This window comes from Dasypus novemcinctus, chromosome 5, assembly GCF_030445035.2.
Source record: "Dasypus novemcinctus isolate mDasNov1 chromosome 5, mDasNov1.1.hap2, whole genome shotgun sequence".
NCBI lineage: Eukaryota > Metazoa > Chordata > Mammalia > Cingulata > Dasypodidae > Dasypus > Dasypus novemcinctus.
In genome coordinates this window covers 87,882,828-87,908,298 of record NC_080677.1, presented here as the reverse complement: position 1 = coordinate 87,908,298, position 25,471 = coordinate 87,882,828, and the positions used below count along the sequence as shown (strand labels likewise).

Genomic DNA, 25,471 nt, shown 5'->3' with positions numbered 1-25,471 from the left:
AATGGGTGATAGAGGAGCATGTTAAATAACACAAAGAGAATACAATCAGCCAAATTCACAAAGTAGGACATTAAAAAAAAAGGGGGGGGGGTGGGTAGTGAATTGCAGATTATAAGACCCTTAAAGATCACTCCAACCAAATGCAGGGTGTGGCTCACAGTTGGATCCAGTTTCAAACAAACCAACTGAAAAAAAGACAAAAAACTTATTTTGAAATAATTTCAGACTTAAAGTTGCAATAGTACAAAGAATTTCATACACCCTTCACTCAGATTCTTCAAATGTTAACATCTTACCACTTCTTTATCACTCTTTATACGCATATTAGTTTTTATCTGAACTGTTTTAAAAGTTGCAAACAAACAAAATGCCCTTTACTTCTTAAAACGGTGTATATTTCCTAAAAACAAGGGCATTCTCACACATAACCACAAAACAATGATCAAAATCAGGATTTTAACCCCACTGTCTTTCATAACAAAAGAAAAATTTTTTTCTTGGTCTATGATTCAATCTGGGGTCCTGTAGTTTTTCAGTCTTTTGTTTTTCATGACCTTGATACTTTTTAAAGAGTAAAGGCTATTTTGTTGACAATTCAACAATTCATCAATGTGTGTTTGATGTTTCTGCATGATAATATTCAGATTATGCATTTTTGGTAGGAATCAATAGGTAATATTTTGTCTTCTTTACTGCATGGTATCAGGATGCACATAATATTTGTCCCACAACTGGTAATATTGTAAAAAGACATAGTTTTGCTTGTAATACCAGGTCAAACTGGGCCTGAGTAGTTCAAAAGCAAACTCAGCAGCTTGCACTCTAAGATATTTTAGTAGATCTATGTGGTTGTTTATAAAGTCTCTGACAGCTTACTCTCATTTGCAAGGCCCTGAAGAACCATTTTGGATTCAGGCATTGCAGGTTACAGTCAGAAGACTTTATTTTCTGGCGTGTGGAGTAGGGGAATCATTGGCTGAGAATATTACAACTGGGAAAACTCCGTAATAATATAATCTCCCTGAATATTTTCAAAAAACAATATTTTTTTTGGTATTATAAGTTAAAATGATGTAACATTTAATGAGGATGAAGGGTTACTCTTTAGCACTATTGGCATTTAAGCAAATATAAAAACTAAAGACAAAATTATACTTTAGGCCAGATTTCACCTAAGATTAGTGTTTTAGTAATTGAGGCAGGCAGGCTTTCCTAATACAATATAAACCATATGGATTCCAGTACTTGAGTAAGTATTCTCTTTTCTGTTCAGTTACCTCTGGAATTTTTATGTTGACAATCAAAATAGCAGGAGCGCACAAACCACCAAAATTTGGCTCAAAACCACACTGACACTCTCCTTCAGTCACACTTGAACCTCTTCAGGTTAACAAACAGAATTTCCAATGCATGTTAAACATCAGTGTGATGATCATTGCAGGAAAAAAGAAACAAAACAAAATGGCTTAATAGCCTTTAGTTTAACTAATGGTGACATTAAGACATTCAAATATAAGGCAAGGACACAAGCAGAAGAGATTTCTGAGTTAGACAGAATTTATTTTATCTGATAGTAACAAAACCCAGACCAGTCAGATGTCCTTTACCTACAGTCAAGGAAGGGGAAGTTAACTGGCTTGATGCCCATTTCTAGTGAGTTTGAAATCTCTAGGAACAAATCAGTAATGATGATACAGCTATCTTCTGATTACTCTGAAATAGTAATTTCAATTTTTGCATTATCCAGGTCTTTAACTATTTTTCCTTTCTTCTATGGCTCTTTTGGTCACTTCATTTACAGCATAGCAAATATAGTACAGAAAGAATAAATTTGTCATATTCTGTGACTTGGAAAAAGAAGGTCTGGGGGAGCTGTGAAACTACTGGTTAAAGTATGTTTATGAATAATTTGAACATTTCATTCATTTGTGTTTTCCATATCCTCCTTATTATAGATAATAAGTTTAATGAAACAAGTTCATTTAAAATAATTATACATTAGAACTTTACAGCCAAGATACAAGTCCTTTTATTTTTCTACTTCATTTTCTGAAATGAATATATTTTTTAAAAGTTTATTGTGTCAAGGACTTTGTTCTTTGCTGATGTTCAATGTCAACTATTCTTTTGTGTTTGTCTCATAGGAGAAAACATGCAAAACATCCTACTGTAGCAGTTTCTTCTAGTTTTTCAAGCATTCTTGGAGGAGCAACTGATTCAAAATACTGCTTTGTTTCAAAGCATGCAGATTAGATGTGTCTTCACTGATGATGGGAATATTTTCATTTTGTTCCTGAGCTGTCAGGTCACTTTCACTGTCAGACAATGTACACAGCAGAGTGTCATTTTCATAGGTTGGAAAATAATACCTAAAAACAACCAAAGATATATTTAAATAATCAAACTAAGAAATTATCCAAGCAATTTCTAGGCAGCTGATATACACTATTATAATTCTGTTAAGTTTACTTGTTAACCATTTTGATGGCATTCTGCAAAGATTGTAAGGGAAACAACTGAATTGCTTTTACTCTTGACTTTTACTGGCAGACATCAGTCTCTGCTCGATATCTACTGTGTTAAGAGACTCATTATCTTAAAAGGTAGCCTACTCAGTCTCGAGCCAAACTCAGCATGTAAATGTGTTGCCTTCGCCCCAGCGTGGGACATGACTCTTGGGGATGAGCCTCCCTGGTGCTGAAGAATTACTACCAAGTACCAGCTGATAATGTAACTAGAAAATGACCTTGAATAAAACGGTCAACTCAGACCAGCAGAATATCTCAGTCTACATAAAATACCAGGAGTTAAAAATGCTTTTTGACCTGAATAAAATGGGGAAATGGAAAGGACAAATGAGTTTATATGGCTATGAGTCTCCAAGAGCCGGGAGGTTATCAGAAGGGTTGCCCTTATGCACACCTGAGCAGAGTCCCAGAGACAGATAAAGTAGATACAATCCCAGGTATTGGTTCTTCTGAGGGCTACAGAGACCCACAGGTTCTATGGTCATGGCAGATGGAGTTCAGTGCCATCTCAGTTGGCCCTACTTTGGAGTTTGTGTTTCTGTGTGATGAAGCTGGACTTAGATGTGATCTTTGTCCACAAGGCTCTCCTGTTACTTTTACCAGAACTGTAGTTGGTGCTGGGGTTTAATGTATACCCAGGGGATCTGAATCTCTGGACTGACCATGTGATAGCCAGGCCCTCAGCCTCAACAGACTTGCAACTCCTACACTCCAGTTTATTGGACTTACCCCACTCAGCTAACATGGAGGTAAAGAAGGTCAACCACCACACCAGGGAGCCAAGAGTGCCTACAACTGAAAGCAGGAGAATTGCATCCAGCATCCATGTGGAATCTAAGCCCCCTCTTGATATAGATGTGGAGTGGACATGGGCATTCTAGGGTCCACAGGATGGAGGAATAGAGAATGGATTAGAGTGGACTTAGTGATATTCTATTCATGAACTATTGTGATTAGTAATCGAAGAAAATGTGGCATTGGTGTGGAGCAAGTGGCCATAGTGGCTGCTGGGGGTAGGGAGTGGGAGGAAGAGATGTGATGTGGGGGCGTTTTCGGGACTTGGAGTTGTCCTGGGTGGTGCTGCAGGGACAGTTACTGGACATTGTATGTCCTCCCATGGCCCACTGGGTGGACTGTGGGAGAATGTGGGCTATGATGTGGACCATTGACCATGAGGTGCAGCGGTGCTCAGAGATGTATTCACCAAATGCAATGAATGTGTCATGATGATTGAGGAGATTGTTGTTATAGGGGGAGGTGAGGGGAGTGGGGGGTATATGGGGATCTCATATTTTTTGAATGTAACATTAAAAAAATAAAGACAAAAAAAAAAACTAAAAAAAAAAAGGTAGCTTAGTCTAGAACTGGGCAGCTCTAGTTGTTAGATAACACTTCTTTATATGAAGCTAAAACTCAAAGGCCCCAGGTCTTCCCTAAAGGTTAACAAAGTTCAAATAGAGTTACTTTTTCATACATGAATTCTTCAAATATCCAATGAAAATGATTATGTTTCCCCGTGTATTTTATTTTTCAACCTAATCATTGCTGGTTCCTTCATTCTACATGATCAAAAAATTTAATGTCTGTAGAATTGGAAGTTTGTTATTCTGGTTCCTTCTCTAGACATGCTTTGGAGATATTCTGGGGTGCCTCAGAGAATCTCTTCAAGAATTATAGGAACAGGATGTCAGTTCAATCCAGGTTTGACTTTTGCTCTCACAAATCTGGGATTTTCTGAAGGGGAAAATTAGCTTTTTAGATAGTGTTCTGGCAGATCTGATTTAAAATTCTCTGATAATAGAGGAAACCCAGAGCCTCCTAGAGGTCCCCTCAACTGAGGTTATCCAGAACGGTGTGAGAGCCATCCCAGAAAGGTTGGACTGGCAAAGGATAGCTAGCAGTCTGACAATATCTACTTAAGTACATACCAGCTGACCAGCTGCTTAATATTTTTACAGTGTTAGTAGATAGTCCTAGCAATGTGCATAGCCTTTGATGCAGTAATTTTATTTCTAGGAATTTGTTTAAATGATTTAATTAGACAAATAGGCAAAAATGAACATTCATTGTATCACTATTAAAAAAAGGAAGAAACGAATATCTAACAAACCAGGGTATATTCATACAATCAGATACTTGGCAACCATTAAAATGATGCAATAGATGCATTTTGGATATGGAAAGATACCTCTAAAACTTTGTTAATAAACAATATAACTAGGATATGATTTAAAAATCTGTATCTGTTTCTATGTCTAGCTGCATCTATATCTACCCCCACACCATAAATTTGGAAACAATTGGTTCTCATTTGTAAGAGGAGGATTACTTTAAAATGAACTGTACTTACTGCAGTTGATCCCATGTCTTTCTTTCAGGAAGCAGTGATATATGTTTAGCTTTTTCCATGTGAGTCCTTAAATCTGCTTTGGATCTAAACTTCATACAACAGCTGTAACATCTACATTGGTGAACTTCCCTCCGAATGAAGTTGACCAGTTTCACTTGCTGATAGAAATTTAATCCTGAGAATGACAGTATATTGAATCATCAGACAATTGGTCAGACCTATTTTTGCACTGTTATAATTTCTTAAAAGGCCATTTTCCCTTTATTAGTCATCTTAAAAAGGCATTGCAATTACAAAGCAAAATAATAGCTACCAAATAACAGCAACACTTATATAGGGCTTATATTTTAGGCATTGTACTAATCACTTTCTGTACATTTTAAACCCTATATGATATACCTAAATTACATATTAGGAATTAGGAAACTGCCCAAGATTGCACAGCTAGTAAGTGGTGAAGGGATGACTTGACAGCAGGGAGTTAGCTCCTGAGGTCATGTTCTTGACTACTAAGCTAATTATAAATAAAATGTACATACATATCTATAAGAATAGCAAAGTAAAGTAATATATCCTATAGTCTAGAAAAGTAGTTACTAAGCTTTTTACTGGAAGTGAGCTTTTTACTGTAGTGAATCCATTTCCAAGTCAGTACTTTGTCTTAATGCCTCTAATCCTTCTATCTTACTGATACTGAGAACAATACAATAGGGTCCATTTATTACAAATAATGGTAGCTACACTGCCAGGCAGTGCAGTAGGCGTTTTACATACATTACACTTCCAACAACATTCTGATTTGAGGCCCAATGTCACATAACAAGTAAGTACTGGAACTGGAATAGGAACTCTAATCTGACTCTAAAATCCACATTCTTTCTATAAGCCTCTTTCACTTTATGATAGGTATTAAACCATTAACTTGTATTTTATTTGAAGGACTCACATATACAGGAAGGAGGAATAAAAACTAAGAATGGAAAAACATATTTGAATATTACAGTTCAAAATGGTTGAGAATCACTACTTCAGACAGTTCTGTTAAAACCATCTGTATGGAGACACATTTTGGCTCTGCATTCTCCAAACTATGGCTAGAGAACTTAGGCACTGTTTGTAAGAAAAGGTATATAGAAATGCACCATCAGGAAAAACAACTTCTTAATCAAACTCACCAAGTTCTGACTTTATTTTGAGGAGATCAAATTCATGTGCATCCTAATAAAAAAAAGTAATGAATACATCTGTAAGCATATTAATTATTTAATCTTTTGTGCTGAAGTTATAGACACAGCTTATTCAGGAGTTAGAGCATTTTAGAAACTCAGGCTGAGTCCATCATTTTGTGCTTTTTTCTCCCTAAATCTAACTACCTTTCCCCCATATCCATTGCTTCTTTAAGTACAGTCCAAACATGCCAATCAGTTGAAACATTTTAATTATTCATAGCTTATATTTGCAGCATTTACCATTTATTATGTATATATTGTGCAGTCTGGCAAAAAGTGTCCTCAGTCTCTAGGTAAGATGTGGCACTACTGCAGTTGTGTGTCTGGACTAGAATTATGGATACAGGCTTTTCATTCAACAAGCAGGTAGGTATTTTCACATATTCTGCTTTTCATTTTATGCTGTTAAATATACTCTTTTTTTTCTCTTAAATATACTCTTTACTCACATCTTCCTATAAATTACACTTCTTTTGATTTTCTCAATGCAGAGAATTTTATTTTATTCTGTCAGTTTCAAGCCTTCAATTATCCATCTATCTGTGTAAATGTTTTAACTTATAAGCTCATAGAGAACAAAGACCATCTAAATCACTGTGCATGACATCTAGTGTGGCACCATATGCAGGATGTTAATTAGAAATTCCATGATACAATACCTGAAGGTGGCTAAGAAAAGGTAGAGGACACCTGCCACAGATGTTACAGAGACTGGAATCCCTACACACAGGGTAGGGTATATAGTACCTTTCAATTAAAAGATATAAGGATATTATGAAAAATTTAAACATAGCAAACTACATACACATACTAGTGGTAATCTGTTTCAGAGGAACTGACTTTGCTTTCATAAGGGTAAAAGTCTATGGCGTCTCTAACATCTTCAGCTCCTTGTTCTTTTGAACTAAGAGAATATGCTCCGCTCTGGGCAGAGGTGGGGCGGGGGGATGGTGGATGAGGATATCAGAATCATTGGGTAATATTTTTCTATTGTAATCACTCCTCTGCCCCTAGGCTGTGATACTGCCATGAAGCACTGGGCATTCTCCTTTCCTACATCCATTGCACTTGATGATCAGAGATGTAGGGAGTGTGCCATTTCTTTCAGATAGAATGGGGTAAAAAAGGTTTAGAACTACTAGCTTCAAGCTTCCTTTTAACATAAAAATGGCATCCAGAAAGGGAAACACAGACTACAAATGAGTCCAAATTTATTCTCTCTAGTCCTTGCTCCCAAAAGAGATGCTCTTGCATCTCTTGCCCTCTCCCATGTACCCCCAAGGGGCCTCTGCTTCCATTGGAGGTTTTTAATGGCAGCTAGCTTCCTCCCCTCCTTTCTGTTCTCCTTATTCCCAGTACAGGAGGCACTGGAAAAGCATTCATTTGTCAAAATCCATGGATAAGAGAATTGTGGGTCCTACCAAATGATGGTTACCGATGCCACCTTCTGAGCTAGAATTACCTCGTACGCATCTCAAAGGTGTGATTACGTCAGTGCTCTGAGAAAGCCCACACCAACAGCTTGCCCAAGTCTAGTCATCTGTACTAAATTGGTTCCCTTGGTGGACCTGGCCTGTCTCTTCTGTTTTGCCTACAGAAGTTAAAGGTATAGGCCAATGAGGGTGCAATAATTATCAGCTTCTCCCTGCCAGAGAGAAACCAACTTCAAATGAGTAAAAGTACCGCACCTCCATGTGGACATATAATTTCTCAATTGTTTCTGCTTGCTTTTCACAAAATAGGCAGACAGCAGAGACAGGGTGTTCTTCCCAGTCAGACCAGTCACTGTGTTAAAAAGAAAACAGAAAATATGAGGTTCCCTTCACTGAGAGGGTGTATACCACAGTGCCCTGATACTATTTTCTCCTTCCTAGGAAATTCTGCCAATCCCTTTCAACTCTGATGTTTTCGTAAAAACTATCACATCATATTATGACTTCCTGATACAACTTTTGAAACTCAAAGCTGCATCATGAAATTGATATAAATAACAAGTGCTTCTCCACTTTCTTATATTCACCTCTCTTCTGAGCAGCTCTTTCACTCCTGAATTGCAGCTATCTCTTTCTGACACAACTAGGTTTAATTTGCAAAGGAGACACATAAAGGGATGTGATGCTCTCTCTCATTAGCCATAACCACTGAGTGCACACGCTGTGAAGGCGCAAGGCTGGGAGTGTACTTCTGCGTGACAAATGGTGTATTTTAAAAAGGCAAACCATACATTTTTCATGAGGGAAATACTGATCATTTTAAATGGGACAAGTATTAAATCTAGTAGTAGCAGAGAGAAAGAAAAAAGCATTCAGGAGCTCTGTCTCTCTCTTTTTTAACCAGTTTTCCTCTTTATATTTATCTTTTCAGATACTGTCAACTTCTTATCATTCTCAAAACAGGAACACTGCCAGAAGGGAAGAGTTGAGGAGACAAGGAACTACTCATTCAAATTCAAACAGGGGAGAATTTATTATGGCAAGTTCAGAAATTATCATTGCTATGACTGTGAAGATTAATCTAATTCAATTCATACCTAAGCTCTTTACTATGAGAAAAAGGGGAATTCTTTCCTGAACCCTATCCTCCCAGGAGGGAGTCACCAGCGCATCTGCTCCAGGTCATTCTATTACTATTTATAAACTTTTATGCTATTAAAGGGTCAACCTTCATCCATTAAATATTCTAAGTAGCATGCACCCTAATGGGAGAGAAATATTTTTATTCTAGTCTGGACACCTTACCGTCTAAATCTCTATGCATCAAAGAAATATAGCAAATGGCAACTCTCCAACTTTGGGCTTACTTTAATAAAATAATATTAATTCAAAATCTCAGGAGAGAAAAAAGGTAGATTAGCTTTGCGTGAAAAGAGGATGAATAACAGAAAATTCTTTTAGGTTAAAAAGAATACTGCCCAAGATTATAATTTCAGCCAAAGACGTTGTGAATATTTTAAGTTCGTCATCAATGGGATTAACACAGAACAGGGTTAATTTCAGTTCAGTTATATTCTCTAATTCAATAACAAGCAACAGGGAGAGTTCAAAGATCATATCACCTCAAGGTCTGGGGACCAATTTTGAGTAAGTAAAGCACTTTGGAATGTATTTTTCCCTGAATTATATATTATCTGTATATTTAATTAATAAATTGCTTTAACGGCAAAACTCTATTTAGAGTAACAGTTGCTTTAATAATTTTTATTTCAAAGCCATTTGAATTTTTAAGTTTTGCCACATTACATGAAAGGATGCATAGCTCAGAGAGAAAGGTTTTGTTTCATTTTATTCTGTCTCTTCACGTAACATTCCCCGATGATAATTTTAAAACAAACTAAAGAGCTGTTTTTCACTCTTGGAAGCACTGTAGTTAATTAGCAGTAATAACAAATCTTACTCTTCCTGTTGGTCTAACAACTCCCGATCATCTTCCAACTGAACTTCTTCCCAAGATTTTCCAAGTTCCTATGAGGGAAGAGGAGAGGGAATAAAGAGATTGAGGGGCGGTGTGTGTGTGCTTTGAGGGAATGGGAAAAAGGAGACGAGAAAATAGACAAAGGGTTCTTTAAAAAACAACAAAAAACACACCCAAATGGTCTTAAAACAATACAAGTAAGATATATTACAATGTTTATTTCAGTGATAAGGATGGATACATCCTGAAATGCCAGAAAATTGTTCCCCCACATATCTGCACAGCATAGACATTTAAGTCTCTGCTCAAATGTTACCACTTCAATCTTTGACTACTATGTCTAAAATGAAACCCCTCTTCCAAGTCACTTTTTTATTTTACTTATCACTTCATGAAATCATTTTGTGTATTTATTTTTCTCATTTTCTATCCATCTTCCCCACTAGAATGTAGCCCATGAGGACATGGCCTTTGTTCACTGCTGTATTTAAAGGGCCTGGAATACAGTGAGTACTAATAAACATTTGTTGAATTGAATTGTAACTGAGAAATCTAAAAATCTGAGGCCAATTTAGACCCTACTTTGAAAGATTTCTGTAAGGTGGTTAAATGAGTGAGTTAATGTATATGAAATGCACAACTCTGGGCAATAGTAGCTATGCAAATTCCTTTTATCCCTTACAGTTAGTGGAGAAGTTCTACCCTTTTAGGGTTATGTCTGGCAAGTCTAGTCAGTTTCAGCAAAACTTTATGGAGTGATGGGCAGGAATGATTTCTTTGCCCCAACCATCCATTTGTTCTTTCCTTTGAGTTATTTCTTCCTCTCCTCTTGTTCCTTTTCTCTCCACTCAATAGTCCTACTGTGATCCATGTAAAAGCAGACAATGGTACTACAGAGGGATGAAGAAATATCAGCGGACACCTTTCCAAGCAGCTAAACTATGGATGGGGTCAAGGCCAACCTGACCTGCTACAGGCACAACTATCCTTGTTGTCGAATGTCCTTCCTGGGATAAAAAAAAAACATGCAAAAAATACAAAAATTCACTCTCAATTATGGACATTTTTTCCTCTTAAATAAAGGTATTCACTTAAATTAAAAACAAAGAACTACTGGTGCCATTATGATTTAGGGGGAAAAAGAAATCCATTATTCATCAAATTTAATGAGAAGGTTGGAAGCTGTCATTACCTAGCAGCTAAATGGTGCATAAACTCAGACATGCAGAGATCTACCATAACGTCATTAGAAACAGTTAATTTGGATTATATAAGATACTTCCTGGAGTTGTCATAAAGGGTCTGTACCTCATTCTAGGACACCAAGAATGGTCTTAACACTACCAACAGGATCCTTATTTTTGGTGATAAATTTAAGTCTTTTAGGTATCCATGGATACCTGAAGTCCACTGGTGTCTCTGGACTTGGACTTAAGGCCATGCTTTTATTGCTATAAGATATTACTCAAGGATGGACCATCTGTAGTGTTATCATTGTCAACTATATGGGCAAATGTTGCTTATCAATAAATGTTTTGTTCAAAAGTGACAAAAAGTATCTTTTGCTGCCAAACTTTAAAACCCTAATTATTATTTTGCAGTATTCAGTACATGTAAAGATTTATCCAGGCTATACTGCATTAACCATTTACAACTTGAGAGGAAAACAGAAATCTATGTTGATTAGTATATCAGGAAACAAGCAATTTGCATGAATCAGTGACCCAGACTTTTCCCTGAGTGCTCTGCTTTTGTACAGTTAAATAGATGATTTATTACAGGAGCAAAACTGAGAGAAAAAAAAGCCAAACCACATAACCAACTCTAATTAACGCAGCGTGCCTGTTAATGAATCATGTCAGGAAAGGAAAGATTGCAAGAAAAACAAAGTTTGGACAGCATGCCAGTAAGATGTTCAGAACACCCCCTCCACCCCCTGCATCAGATGGCTTATGATCAATGAGAGGGTGGAGAAAAACAAAAAGAAAAAAAATCCACTTCACCCAGCACCTCTCCGCCTCTAACATACACACACTAACGTGCTTACAAGAAAAACTCATTAGGAACAGAGGAAGAGAAGTATTTTAAATGTAAATAAATTATTTCTTTAGAAACAACTACAAGACTATGAAATAGAGCTTAAGAGCCTGCTTTTGTTATAAATGGCTTTGCATACTTAAGAATAAAAAAGTTAAATCAAAGAATAATGAAACCACTGTGAAAACAGTTCCTGTTAGAAAAACTCAGGACTATGTAGCCAAAGCCTTGATGATAATGTGAGGCAGTCTGCTGTCCTCTACAGCAGAGGGATCTGAACTGCCTGGTACCTTGTCCCCTAACCATCCTTACTATCAGCTGAGCCCTTTTATTTATAAGCAAACAAAGTAAGAGCTTGAAGTAGGTAAATCAGAAAATACAAAGGACCTTTAATGTATTTGTGAGTCTTTTATTATTCAAAAAACTCATGAATAATTAAACATGGAAATATCTCACCTAAGGGGAAAAAAAAGGAATCTATTTGCTGAACTGAGAGGAGAGCCCAAGGCCTCCTTGTCCCTTTGTGCTCTCACCATTTAAGACTATTAGAGTGCATCTTGCCAGGGATAGCTTGGATGCTTCTATCAACTCTGGTCTGGAGACTCAACATGTGTTTAAAGTAGAGGTGGGTTAGTGACCCAAACACTCCACATATCTGCCTTAAGAAGGTCAAAATATTAACTCTGTATGCACCATTACAAGGTGTTGAAATTAATGTGGGGAAGTGGATATGGCTCAAGTGATTGGGCTCCCACCTACCACATGGGAGGTCTGTGGTTCAGTTCCCAGTACTCCTAAAGAAGATAGCGAGCTGGCGCGCTGGGCTGGCACACTGGGCAGGCGCAGCAAGCTGACACAAGATGATGCAACAGGGAGGCAGACTTGGCCCAGTGGTTAGGGCGTCCGTCTACCACATGGAAGGTCCACAGTTCAAACCCCGGGCCTCCTTGACCCGTGTGCAGCTGGCCCATGCGCAGTGCTGATGCACGCAAGGAGTGCCCTGCCATGCAGGGGTGTCCCCGCGTAGGGGAGCCCCATGTGCAAGGAGTGCGCCCAATAAGGAGAGCCGTCCAGCGCAAAAGAAAGTGCAGCCTGCCTAAGAATGGTGCCGTCCACACAGAGAGCTGACACAACAAGATGACACAACAAAAAAGAAACACAGATTCTTGTGTTGCTGACAGCAACAGGAGCAGACAAAGAAGAAGATGCAGCAAATAGACACAGAGAACAGACAACCGGGGTGGTGGGGGGTGGGCGGAGAAGGGGAGAGAAATAAATAAATAAATCTTAAAAAAAAAAAAGATGATGCAACAAGAGACACAAGAAGAAAAACATAATGAGACACAACAAAGCAGGGAGTAGAGGTTCCCAGTGCCTCCTAAGGATGAGCAAGACAGTGAGCTCACGCAATGGGCAAGTGTGGTGAGATGACGCAACAAGATAATACAAGAAACACAAGAAGAAAAGCATAATGAGACACACAACAGTGCAGGGAATGGAGATGGCCTCCCTCCCACACTGTAGGTCCCAGGTTCAGCTCCTGGTGCCTTCTAGAAAAACTAGGAAAACAAGCAGATGTAGCAAGTGCAAACAACCAGGGGGTGGGGAGAAATAAATAAATATTAAAAAAAATTTATGTGCTTACATGTCTGTCTTCCCTACCAACCTCTCAACTCCTGAGAGTAGTAACTCAAATTAGCAATATATTTGTCTGCAATAATTTCCTTCTCTTCCAGCATCTAGTACTGGGAAGGCACTCCAATGTTTGTAGAATGTAGGGAGCCAATGAAATTGCTTCTGATAGGAAGGGATGTGAAAAATCAATGTTCAGACAGTGGCTATCAATAAAACAATTCTTTCTTCTTTTGTTCACATTTAGGTCAGTTTTTTCCCTCAAAGAAACACTGGCTGTCTCTGTCTCTCTCTTTCCTTTTTTATTAACGATTTATTCTTCATATCCAATAGTCTTCATTAAAGGGATCCAAAATAAAACTAATACGATGCTGAGAGACCTTTGACCTTCATTTTTCTCTAGCTATACACTGTTAGTATTTGGGACAGTTTTTCATATATTCATTCTATGTTTATAATACTATATCTATTACACATATATAACAATATATATCACAATCTTCCTTAAGCATTCTAGAATGTTATTGAAGTTGATACCTCTGGTAAGCACTCCTCTAAATTAGGATATTTATGCATCTTTAGAGACTTTATTACTTCTTTAATCCTTTTCAAAGTTGTTTATGCCATTTTCATAATGCTAAGGCATAATAACTTTTAGTTTTTTTGTTTTTTAATCATTATTGTTGTTGTTGACTATATACTTCTGTGGGAAAGCATTAAGTGCTAAGAAAGGCTAAGATTGTGGCTGACCAAAGTCACATTATTATGACTGTGGCTTACTTTCTAGTTAGTTATAAAAAAAAAATAGGCAATGGAGAGTGAATAGATCAGAATGAATTCATCACCATTATGTGACCAAAAAAAAAAAAAAAGCACACAGAAAAACACACACACACAAAACCCAAAACATAAGCGGTAACTGCTAATATCACTTCAATTGCAAAAACTATGAAAACTGATACACAAGGAGGTTTTTTTTCTCTCCAAATTCTACTCAATTTACTCATTAAAAAAAATATTATATTAAAAAAATATGAGGTCCCATTCACCCCCACCGCCCCCGCCCACCACTCCCCCCACAGTAACACTCTCCCCCATCATCATGACACATCCATTGCATCTGGTGAGTACATCTCTGGGCATCGCTGCACCCCATGGCCTGTGGTCCACACCATAGCCCACACTCTCCCACGTTCCATCCAGTGGGCCATGGGAGGACATACAATGTCTGGCAATTGTCCCTGGAGCACCACCCAGGACAACTCCAAGTCCCGAAAATGCCTCCACATCTCATCTCTTCCTCCCATTCCCCGCACCCAGCAGCCACCATGGCTACTTTTTCTACACCAATGCCACATTTTCTCGATTATTCACAAGGAGGTTAAGTAATTTGCCTTAGCTATGTGACCATGGGAAAATTACCTAACCTCTCTGTGCCCTGGTTTCCCATTCTATAAAATAGCAGAAGTGGTAATATATTTGTCAAAGGGATGTGGTTAGGATGAAATGATTTAACAGGTGTTAAGTCCATAGGACAGTGCCCAGCACTTAAGTACTCAAGTTTCTGCTAGTTCAAAAAAAAATTACTTCATCAATATTACCCTAAAATCACGATTTAATTTTCATTTTTATGTTATTGAAACCTTCACCTCCTTTTGGAGCACCACTCTTAAGCCATGATTGTGTTGCATCAGATCTGGGCACACCGTGGGCAGTGTAATTGAGCATGTTCAACTAGAGACAGCTTGCCCCAGCAGGTAATTTCACTTTTGATAGGCCACACGGCTTGATGCCCAGGGAATGAAGTATCATACTTTTCAAAAAAAAGTGCCAGCAGATTTTGAGTGAGCAGCCTCTTTGAAGAATCGTCTAAAAGGTAAACACTTCCAGCTATATAATGTTCCATTAGTCCCAAGCTCTTGAATGATAGTTGAAAAGAGCCCCAGAAGGAAGAACTCCTATTAAATTACTCTCATAGCTTTCTGCAGTAGCTCTTTCTGAGAGAGTTAACACTGAAGTCCACTTCCTATTGGAGTGGGCTGAGCTGTGAAGCAATGCTTGCTCTAGGAGTGATGTGATTGAGTGATCTCAAGAGAAGACTGAAGAACTTGGAGTATGCATTTCCCTTTGCCTGTAGCAGACTGTACAGCAATGGAAGCAAACCATGGCAATCTTCAACACATGCTAAACTTGTTTCTCAAGGGGAATTTTATTTTAACACAACACATCAGGATCAGAACACGAAAATTTCACCTTAGAGCAGAGATTTCCAACATAATTTAGGATATGCTTGTTTTTATCCAATGCATAAAATGGCTGACTATATTCAGTTAATGTTCTGTGACCAATGGGTTTGGATTTTAATTCATTCATATTGAGTGGGAAAGAAGAATTTTCATTTGCTTAGGAAAAGAACAAGTTAGAACTATAAGTACCCATCTTTCTTCCAATCCCACTGGAGAATGCTTTAACCCTTCTCTTTACATGAACAGTTTTCCTTCCTGCTATGTACAACTAAAAAATCAGTGGATTGGGAGCAGATAGCCAGTAGCACTCCCTAGTCATTGTGTCAATCAAAAATCCCCTCCCATCTTTGAAAATTCTCCCCAGTGACATCTGCCTCTAACCAAATCTCTCTTTTTGACCAAAGGGGACTGTCAATGATATTGAAGTTTTTGGGCAAGGAGACCTTTTAATGCATTAAAAACCCTTGGCACGGTAACCCAGTTAGTCCTACTAGGCAAACAAATGAAAGTCCCCTTGCATAGTAAAATGACATGATTTCCCTGAAATTTCTCTAAGAAATTGGCTGGCCCAAGAGAATGATAAAGATACATTATTTTTCAGTTGGGAGAAGGAGGAAGAGTAGAGATATTGTTTTTTAAAAATTACCAAGCATACCACTTAGGACATCCAGTGTTCAACAAATGTTAGAATATGTGAAGTCTGTGCCCCCAAGATAACAGAAAATACAATATGGGGTGGGATGGGGTTGGGATGGTGGTGGAAAGGAATAACCAAGTGCTTTATGTTCTTTTTTTTGGGGTCAAGATCACTGTGAGTTCTAAAGAATTTTTACTATAAAAATACCTTGCATATCAACAAATCAAATTACGTTCTCTAACCATTTTGAAGTTAATCACTGCTCAAAAGTGCCCTGCGATTACATTATGACTTTTGTAATTCTGCTTGTTCAAAACTAGTTAGCCTTTGGAAACATTCTGTTTGCAGTAATGCAATCCAATTTTAAATTATGAAGAGAAAGTCTTACCAAATAATTGATGACATAAAATCGGTCATATTCCCTGTTCTTAGGGTTGATCTTACGATGCTGTTTTTTTCTCATATGATCTTTAAGTGTGTTTTTGTCCCTGAAGGTCTTCTCACAGTACAAGCACTGCAAGCTGAAAGAAACACACAAACACAAATAGATGGAACAAGTCACTTAGACAGTGCTGCAAAAGTCTTTTATTTATTTTAAAAGATTTATTTATTTATCCCCCTCCCCTACTGTTCACATTCTCTGTGTGTTCTCTGTTCGTCTTTTTTTTTAGGAGGCACTGGGAACCAAACCCAGGACCTCCCATGTGGTAGGCGGGCTTCCAACTGCTTGACCCACATCCACTTCCTCAAAAGCCCTTTATTATCGTTGGGTTTTATAACTACTCATTTTAAGTCACACAGGATCTTCAAATGGGAAGGGCATTGGAAGGTGAGTATAATCAGCCATCGAAGTAGAATGTCACTCTTCAACATCCTTGTTGGGAGCTCCCTTCATTCATTTGGCTTTGTGGTGTGATTGATTTGGCTAGGTTGGCTAGTTAAAACTGCGACAAAGATAGCGCATGTGTAAATGTATTTTGGTGTTTTACTAATCGATGACCTATTTTAAAACTGAAAATGTAAATATGCTCTTTTTTTTTTTTTTTTAAGATTTATGTATTTCTGCCCCTTCCCCCATTGTCTGCTGTGTCCATTCACTGTATGTTCTTCTGCATCTGCTTGCATTATCCGGCAGCACTGGGAAACTGCGTCTCTTTTTTGTTGCATCATCTTGCTGCATCAGCTCTGTGCGTGTGTGGCGCCATTCCTGGGAGGGCTGCGCTTTTTTCATGCAGGGCGGCTCTCCTAATGGGGCACCCTTGCGTGGCATGGCACTTCTTGTGTGCAACAGCACAGCACGTGGGCCAGCTTACGACATGGGTCAGGAGGCTTTGGGGATCGAACCATGGACCCTCCATATGGTAGATGGATGCTCTATCAGTTGAGTCACATCCACTTCCCTGTAAATATGCTCTTTAAATAATATGATAACTGTACTGACTACCCCTATTGAGTATAACAATTAATCCATGGTTTTGTATATCCTGTGAGCTGGTTTATAGGATGGGATGCCTGGCTCTGGTACCTACCAGCTGTGGGACTTGGTCAAATTACTTGCCTTCTCTGTTGCCATTTTCAGATCTCTAAACTGAAGACAATACCTACATTTTGAAAAACTGTTATGATAATTTAACATTAATAAAAACCGCTATGATAATTTAACATGTTAATATGTGTGTTATCTGTACACACACATATATAAAATAAAAATGCCATTTTCAGATCCCTAAACTGAAGATAATACCCACATTTGAAAAACAGTTACGGTAATCTACATTAATATGTGTGTGCTAATATGTGTGTTATCTATACACATATACATAAAATAAAAATGCCTAGAACAGCTCTTAGCACACAGTATATGCTCAATAAATGGTAGCTGTCATTACTATCATATCATTCCCATATACTTTCTGCTAGAATATTTCCAAAGATTGGGAATCATTACTTTCAGGAAGTCATTACCAGTTCTGAAAAGATTATTAACAAAATATGTTTCTCATACTGAGTCTTACACTTGATACTGCTTGTAACTTCTACCCAAAAGTCATTACAGGTCTATATTTTGGAGCCACACAGAATAAGGCTAATTTCTCTTTTACATGAAAACTTTCAAATGATTGAAATCTAATATAGTGCCAATTCTGAATTCTTTTCTTTATCTTCAACACCCTTTAAACTATTTCTTATGCCACAGAAATAGCTAAATGCTTTAACAGTAAACAATCTATGAGTAATAAAGTTGATCAGGGAGAACCATTATTAATTATCCTGTTAGAAAACACATTTGGTCTAATTTATAAATGAAGGGTCATTTAACGAGAGGTTTAAGGGACTTGTTTTAACATAGTGTTGATATGAGAATTTGAATTAAGAACTTTTATACATTGCTCTATATCACTTGGTAAGTTTTTAATTTTTTGAGGTACTGGGGCTAGGGATTGAACCCTGGACCTTGTATGTGGAAAGCTGGTGCTCAAACACCAAGCCACATCAGTGTCCCTGAGATGGTTTTTTCATTTGTTTGCTTATTGTTTGTTTTTTTGTTCTCAGGAGGCAGTAGAGGCTGAACCCAGGACCTCCCATGTGGGAAGCAGGTGCTCAACTGCTTGAGCCATAGCTGTTCCCTTGATAAGTTTTTAAAAAAATGTTATTGCTCCAAATGTTATGGACTGAGACACCACATTCATTAGAACTATATTTAAGTGACAAGACTAGGTTCTGACAGAAAAACTCTGGTTTTTTTTTTCCCTAGAATGAAAAGTGGATTGATTGTTTTACATTCTGGGTTTTATTTTCTTCAAATTTTTGGGAAATACTTTCAAATTTATAGTACAGTTGCAAAAATAACACAAAACTCATATAAAGAACCTTAACATATCCCCATATAGACCCACAAACTTTTAACCTTTTGCTCCATTTCCTCTATCATTCTGTCTGTACGTCTATCTAATTTCTAAACATTTAAGAATAGCTGTAGACATCATGCTCCTTGAACACTTAAAGCTTCCATGCATATTTCTTAAGAACAAAGGTATTCACTTATGTAATCACCTTAAGTACAGTTATCAAGTTAAAAAATTTTAACATTGACATAAAGCTTATAGTCTATATTCCAATTTTTTCATATGTCCTAATAATGTCTTCTTAGGTATTAAAGGGGATTGATTTTTGAAAGCCATTTGGATAATCTACAGAACTCCCTTCCTTATTTCTACAGACTAAGTCCTAGATCCCAGAATTGTCAGAATATTACCTTTGGAAAACTGGAGTATTATAATATGTAAATGTAAATGCAAACTACGAGGCAGATGAATGCACATACAGTATGCTACGTCTCACATAGCATAACATACAACAGTTTGACAACATATTTACTAAATATGTAGAAGAGCTATACTGAAAAGTAAAGCTAAAGTGAAAAGTAAAGGAATTATGGGTTCAAAATTAAAAGTAGTGGTTTCTAAGGGGATACGAATGGGGAAGGGACACAGGGAGACTCAAATCAATTAATAAAGTTATTTCCTAGGCTGGAGGGTGAATATATTCTTTACATTTTATATGATCTACTTTATATGGTAAGTTATATACTTATATATGTATATCTGGTATATACAACGTATTTTATTAAAAACTTTAAAAACATTGTAAGGTAATATGATCTAGATAAAATGAGAATTGGCATGAAAAATGCAAACTCCTCCATGATAAATGAGTAAGTTCCATTTTTGAAATTACTTTCGACTATTAGATTAATTTTTAAAAATTCACAACAGAATTCAAGATTAAAATAGCTTTGGGCTGTCTTTCACAAAACAGTACCTACTTGTCAAGCTTTTCCTGTAATGTTCGTAGAAATTCACTGCAGTTTACAATGTTGTCTGGCAATCCAATGTTGAAAGCATGTTCTCTGGCCATGTGGTTCAAAAGAACAGATCTAGGAAGAAATTTGAACAATTTGTAATATTTTAACTCACCTAACAAATCAGGCTAGGAATAGCAGTTGTATAACATCTCAAATTATAAGTATAAGCAAATGTTAACCAATGGCACACATATCTGGGTTATGAAAGAGTGATATGTTGTAAAGTATATAAAAACACACAGAATCATATCAGTTCTTTCAAGGGAGGCCAACTTTGTTCCACTATCTGCCATCATTGAATAGAGTTACAATCTAGGGGAATTGGGTTTCGCTCTTTAAACTACTGAATAAACTGTACTTTAGGCATTTTTACAATTTATCAGGGGAATGAAAAGGCAACTGTCGGCAGTTCAAGAGACATGTGACCTGCAATGACATGGGATCATGGACATTTAGTTAGTTTATTACTGTACGGAGACCTGGAACCCACAGTTAACATATCTAATTACATTAAAGCATTATTATAACTTAGAAATACAATGACTACCTCGTTTACTAGCTTATGCAGAAAAGGAAAATTTTAAGTTATATAAAGTTTACATAGCAAAAGAACATATGTGCAAAATATATTCTTCTGGGCCTTTATCATAACTTTAGTTCCTAAAATAAAGGTGAGTTTTGGAAATCATTGGTACTATATCATTGATAGACTATGCGTAGTGACATGTTAAAACAATTTATTTTATCTAGCTTATTTAAACATTAGCTAGCCTCCAAAGAGAATTGCTTTTAGTGTTTCTTTTTCCCTTAAGAAAGTGAAATAAAGCAACAACCTCTTTTTTTTTTTTTTTGAGAACAGCCAGGGGTTTACCAACATAATCCAGGGAAGGAAAGATGACCCCCACATATGGAAATCAGTTTCCACAGATATCAGGCACCTTTGATTAGTAAAACAATCCCCCATATTGATCAGAAAATAACCCAACCCCATCCCCAAACCACAGTATCCCTTCACTAACATTAACCTTTATAATATCGCCATGGAAGTCAACGGTCTTTGGAAAAAACATAAGAAACCCTGATTCCTAGATTTCCCCTTCTCCTTTGCATCTGCTATTATCCAGCAGTGCTAGTAAGGAAAACCGAGGAACTCCTATAGCTCTTCACCTCCACTCAGGATAAGCAGCCAGGTGCTGTTATGATTTTATGTCTCCAATTGTTCCAATCACAGTTTCTAATATAGAAATAAAACTGTTCAGTGTCTCAGGCTGCGCCTCACTTTGTTTCACAGAGATCTGCATTTCTGAATTCCTGGGCTCCAACAGCAGTTCTGTTAAGAACAGGCAGCCGGTATCGTCCTGGGCACTGAGGTAGGCTTTCCACGGCTGGGCCCCGGTCCTGCTCGTGGCGATGGTCTGGATGGTCACTACCTGCAGGGCCATCTGGAGGGTGTCAGGATGGACTACTCCCTGCCAAGGCAACACTTGCCAACGAGCAACTTTGAGGCTAAGCCAAGTTTTCTCAAAATACTCGGCAGTAAGCTGGCGATTAGGGACTAGTGAAAGGGCTTCAGAATCAGAGAGTTCTTGTACCTTCTCCTTGTTCCCTTCAGGAATCAAGGGTCCTGATTCCTTCTCCTTGTTCCCTTCAGGAATCAGGGGTCCTGACGTGGTAAAGGATGCAGTGCTGGGAATCCCTGGGCCATGGCATTCTGCGCCTGTAACTTAGAGATGGTTGCCCAGCGGGCTTTGCCATACACTGGTACCAGTGTGTTGAAGTCTAAGGCCCAGTTATTCACAGGTCTTTCTGCCTGATCCTCCAAAAGGCCAAGAGAAGGGTCAGACTTAGGGCTACACAAGATCCGCTTAACTTCATCGATGCCCGCTAAGAGGAGGCGACAATAGAAGAGTCCTCGGTCCCGTACCGCCATATCCTTTTCTTCCTCTATGCAGTAATATAACAAAAGGCCCAGCATATCTTGGCATTCAGCAGGGCGTAAGAGGAAAAGGCGCAGCAGTGCAGTGAGTAGCTCCATCTTAACAGCTGGAAATGACTCAGACTTCACGTTCTCTACAAAGTCCTCCAGCACGTAAGGAGCATTGGGAATCCTTTCCCCATGGACCCCAAGTAGCCAAATAAGTGCCTGCTTCCCCTCACTGTCCTGAATATTCTCCTAGGAGCCGGGCAGCGCCTGACACACAGCTTCGGTACACTGAGGACACAACCAAACCAGGTCACGGAAAGTCTGCACCACCACTACAACACAGACCAGGACATGGGGCACGAGGTTAGCGCCTCCACGGCTGTTCTTAAGAACTAATATTAGATTTGTGGGTGCATTTCTGGGGTGATATGCTCTTGTTGAAGCCCCAGCAACTCTGTTAGAATCTGCACACATTGGTCTGTGTAGGTCCTGGCAATGCCACCCATGGCAAAGAGAGCAGCCTGTGCAAAGTCAGCAGACACGTCAGTGCAGTATCCTCGAAGCTCCTCTAGCACCTGCTGCAAGTTCTCATCATTCACCAGCTCACACAGCACCTCCACCTTTTGCAGTTCGATGTAGTGGGGCTCCGAGTAGGAGCAAAAGAACTTCTTGTAGTGGCGATGAAGTGACCTGGCAGGCTGCGTAAGATCTGGCGCACATGGCAGAGGGCAGCAAAACAGAGCTCGCGGCTCTCTGAAGAACAGGCAGCCAGCAGAGGCCCCTTGACTCGCACAAGCACGTCTGTTTGTACATGGGGGAAGTTTTTTGCCAAGATCAGAAAGAGTTTGGTGGCCCCCATCACCACACCTGGGCTACTGCTCTTGAGAAAGCTATCCAACAGATTGAGAATGTCAAACAGCTCCTCATCACTGCGGGGCTGGTAGCGTAGCAGAAAGTTCAATACTTCAGTCTGGCCCCACTGGTCCAGTTTTGACATTCGATTTAAGAGATGGTGTGCAATGGGTTTATTGATGACAACGCCTCCTTCCTGCCTCAGAATTTCTTCTAGGGACCTCAAGCAGTTCACAACCACGATTGGATCCTGGTCACGCAGCAAACTGTATAACTCATTTACCAAGGCACCGTCCACTTCAGAGTCTCCATGAAGATTATGCATCTTGGCACAGCCAAGGACCGCCACCCTTTTGATATATGAAGCCTTATCCCGTAAACCGTTGAGAATAGGCTGTTGGATATATCCCCTGCACACCAGGCATCCTAGGCAGCACATTCCAGAGTCAGTCAGCTCCTAAAGTACTGGTTTTAACTTAATTCAGCACCTGAGGCTGCACATGCTCCGTAGGGCCAGCCCCCTCACCATTGGGTTGGGGTCTGAGCAGTCTTTGCATAGTGTATTGATGGCAAGGAGAGCCAGATCTGGTTTCAGGGGAGCATATGTGCACATGTACAGATAAACCAGCTTCTTCTGAACAATATCTACAGTGGCACTGGCCTTCACCATCTCCATGAAAACACCAGACATGTCCAAGCCCTGAGTCATGTGCCTAATGACTCGTTGGGTGACATTCCGGTAGCGCAGCCTATCGGCCTGAATGTGAGGGTTACACAGAGCCTTCTTCAGCTCCCTCACCACGTCCTCGGAGCCAAGGTACGCATCATCTCGCCGTCACGGGGCGGCGCCCACAGAGCCCACCTAAGCGATTCGTGCCTCTAGCTCCGGACGCAGGAACCGTCCTCCCGGCGAGCGCCGAGGGCGCCCTTCCCCCTGCCTCGCCCCGGCCGCGCCGGCCGCGCTCTGCAGGAAGCGCGCCAGGCGATCCTCTTTTTTAAAAATATATATGTATAGGTGGCGTTTATTAATCTTGTACTTAATATGTGCATTTGCCTAACTGCTTAACTTTTAGTTAAGAATGCCTTCTGGGTCCACAGGGGTTCCCCCACGGGTACTTCAGACAGAGCAGGATCTTCACAGGGGTTCCAGGCCTGAGACCAAGGCTGTGGAAGGGTCCAGGTAGAGGCAGAACTGGGAGTCCCCTGCAAGCCGCAGAGGAGGTGGCAGTGGGTTGGAAAGCTTCCCCTACCTGAGGCTTTGTTGAGGCAGCCACAGTGCCTCTGGATCCAGGAAGGTTCTCCCTAGAGTGGCCAAAGCTATAGTTAGATGCCTAGGATGTCCAAGTTTAAGATCCAGACCCTAGATTGAGGCAGGAAGGGGTCAGAAATAACAGTTTTCTCAAGGGGTGTGGGTGGGTTGGGCAGTTTCTCTTATCCTCACTGTATATAAGATCAGGATCTCTTGCTTGAAGAGCCACACAGAATGTACCCAAGGGAACCTAGTCCTGCTTCTGGTCCCTCTGGCTTGGCATCTGTGGTCTGGAAGTGAGGAGATGGAAGCTGAACAAGTGGCTGGCTCAAGGAATGGGTGGGTTTGGAGGCTTCTCCCATCCCTCAGGCTCTGATGGAGCAAGCCCTTGTGGCTTCTAGAATATAACAGGATTGGCGCAGAAGGCATTAAGCCCCAACCATCAGTGAGCTGTAGGGACAGGGGTAGAACTGATAGCGCTCAGGACCTGCTCCCATACTCAGCAAGGACAGGCCCCATGATTTCTTTACTTCAAGGAGTTCCCCCAAGATTGGTCGGGCATAAGTCAGAACTACCCAGGGCATTTGGGTCTGACATTGAAGCACTAGAATAGGATTCTCGAACCAGTCAGCAGCTGGTTCAAGAGGTGCTGCTGCATTGGGAATTTCCTCTTGATCCCAGGCTCTGCTGGGGCAGGGGCCTTTGCCTTTTAGGGAACTTGAGATGGTGCCCATAGGAGCCAAGGCTTCCTCCTGACCCTTTTTGGGGCCTATTGGACAGGCGTCCAGATCCTGGAAGTGAGGGGATAAGGATTAGCAGGCAATTGTCTAGAAGCAGGTGGGTGAGTTGGGAGGCTTTCCCTACCCTACTGCTCAGGTGCTACATTCCCTCGGGTCTTCTGGACCAAGGAGAGTTCCACAAGGGACTAAATGAGTCAGGCCTGCCCACAGGTTCCAGGGCTGACATTTCAGACCTGGAATTGGATGGGGTGGAGGCAGAACCAGTGCGAGGAAGAGAGTTGGTGATGTTAACAGCCTTTACTTGGCCCCACACTTTCATCTGGTTGTAGTCTTTGATGTTCTCTAGCTCCTAGGAATGGCCCAGCCTTACCCAGCCAGGATGGCCCAGGGGTTCCAAGCCTGATATCCAGTCACAGAAAAAGGGGGTCAGATATAGGGAAAGCTGGCAGTTGGCTCAAGAAGGGACTCTCTATTCCAATACTGAAGTAGTTTGCTAGCTAATACTTTTAGCTCATTCAAAAGTAGGATGAGAAAAAGACAGAGAAAACAAAAAACATAAACAAAAAAACCCTAAAAAATACAAAAAGTAGGTTGATACAGACTATTAGAGCCTGAGGTGAGAAGGAAGGAAGGGCTGAGACCACCTTTATTCACCCTTTTCAGTCACAGCACTAGTTGAGAAAGGGCCATGATAATCTTTGATGCTTTGGAATAGAGGTAGTACCTTATTTGATCTGCTTACATTTGAGATTTTGAAGTTCTTCAATTCTT

The 25,471-nt window shown here is 39.6% G+C and overlaps 2 protein-coding genes across 3 annotated transcripts in view; both read right to left on the bottom strand.

Annotated features, from left to right (window-relative positions):
* Positions 1-1,539: 1,539 nt before the first annotated feature.
* Positions 1,540-25,471, bottom strand: part of ZNF277 (zinc finger protein 277) — a 134,377-nt gene continuing 110,445 nt past the window's right edge. For both annotated transcript variants that reach the window (XM_012526391.4, XM_058297215.2), the window contains exons 6-12: positions 19,897-20,007; positions 16,459-16,591; positions 9,501-9,568; positions 7,796-7,892; positions 6,054-6,096; positions 4,879-5,053; positions 1,540-2,369 (exon numbers count right to left, since the gene is read on the bottom strand). In XM_012526391.4, coding sequence (XP_012381845.2) covers positions 2,183-2,369; positions 4,879-5,053; positions 6,054-6,096; positions 7,796-7,892; positions 9,501-9,568; positions 16,459-16,591; positions 19,897-20,007 — 814 coding nt within the window. In that variant the 3' untranslated portion in view covers positions 1,540-2,182. The remainder of the gene's footprint in view (positions 2,370-4,878; positions 5,054-6,053; positions 6,097-7,795; positions 7,893-9,500; positions 9,569-16,458; positions 16,592-19,896; positions 20,008-25,471) is intronic.
* LOC105746411 (AP-4 complex subunit beta-1-like) lies at positions 20,632-23,544 on the bottom strand. The gene is given in 6 exon segments (XM_023589696.3): positions 20,632-21,658; positions 21,661-22,196; positions 22,283-22,541; positions 22,544-23,120; positions 23,122-23,137; positions 23,200-23,544. Coding segments are annotated over 6 exon segments (2,136 nt in total). The 5' UTR covers positions 23,421-23,544; the 3' UTR covers positions 20,632-21,131.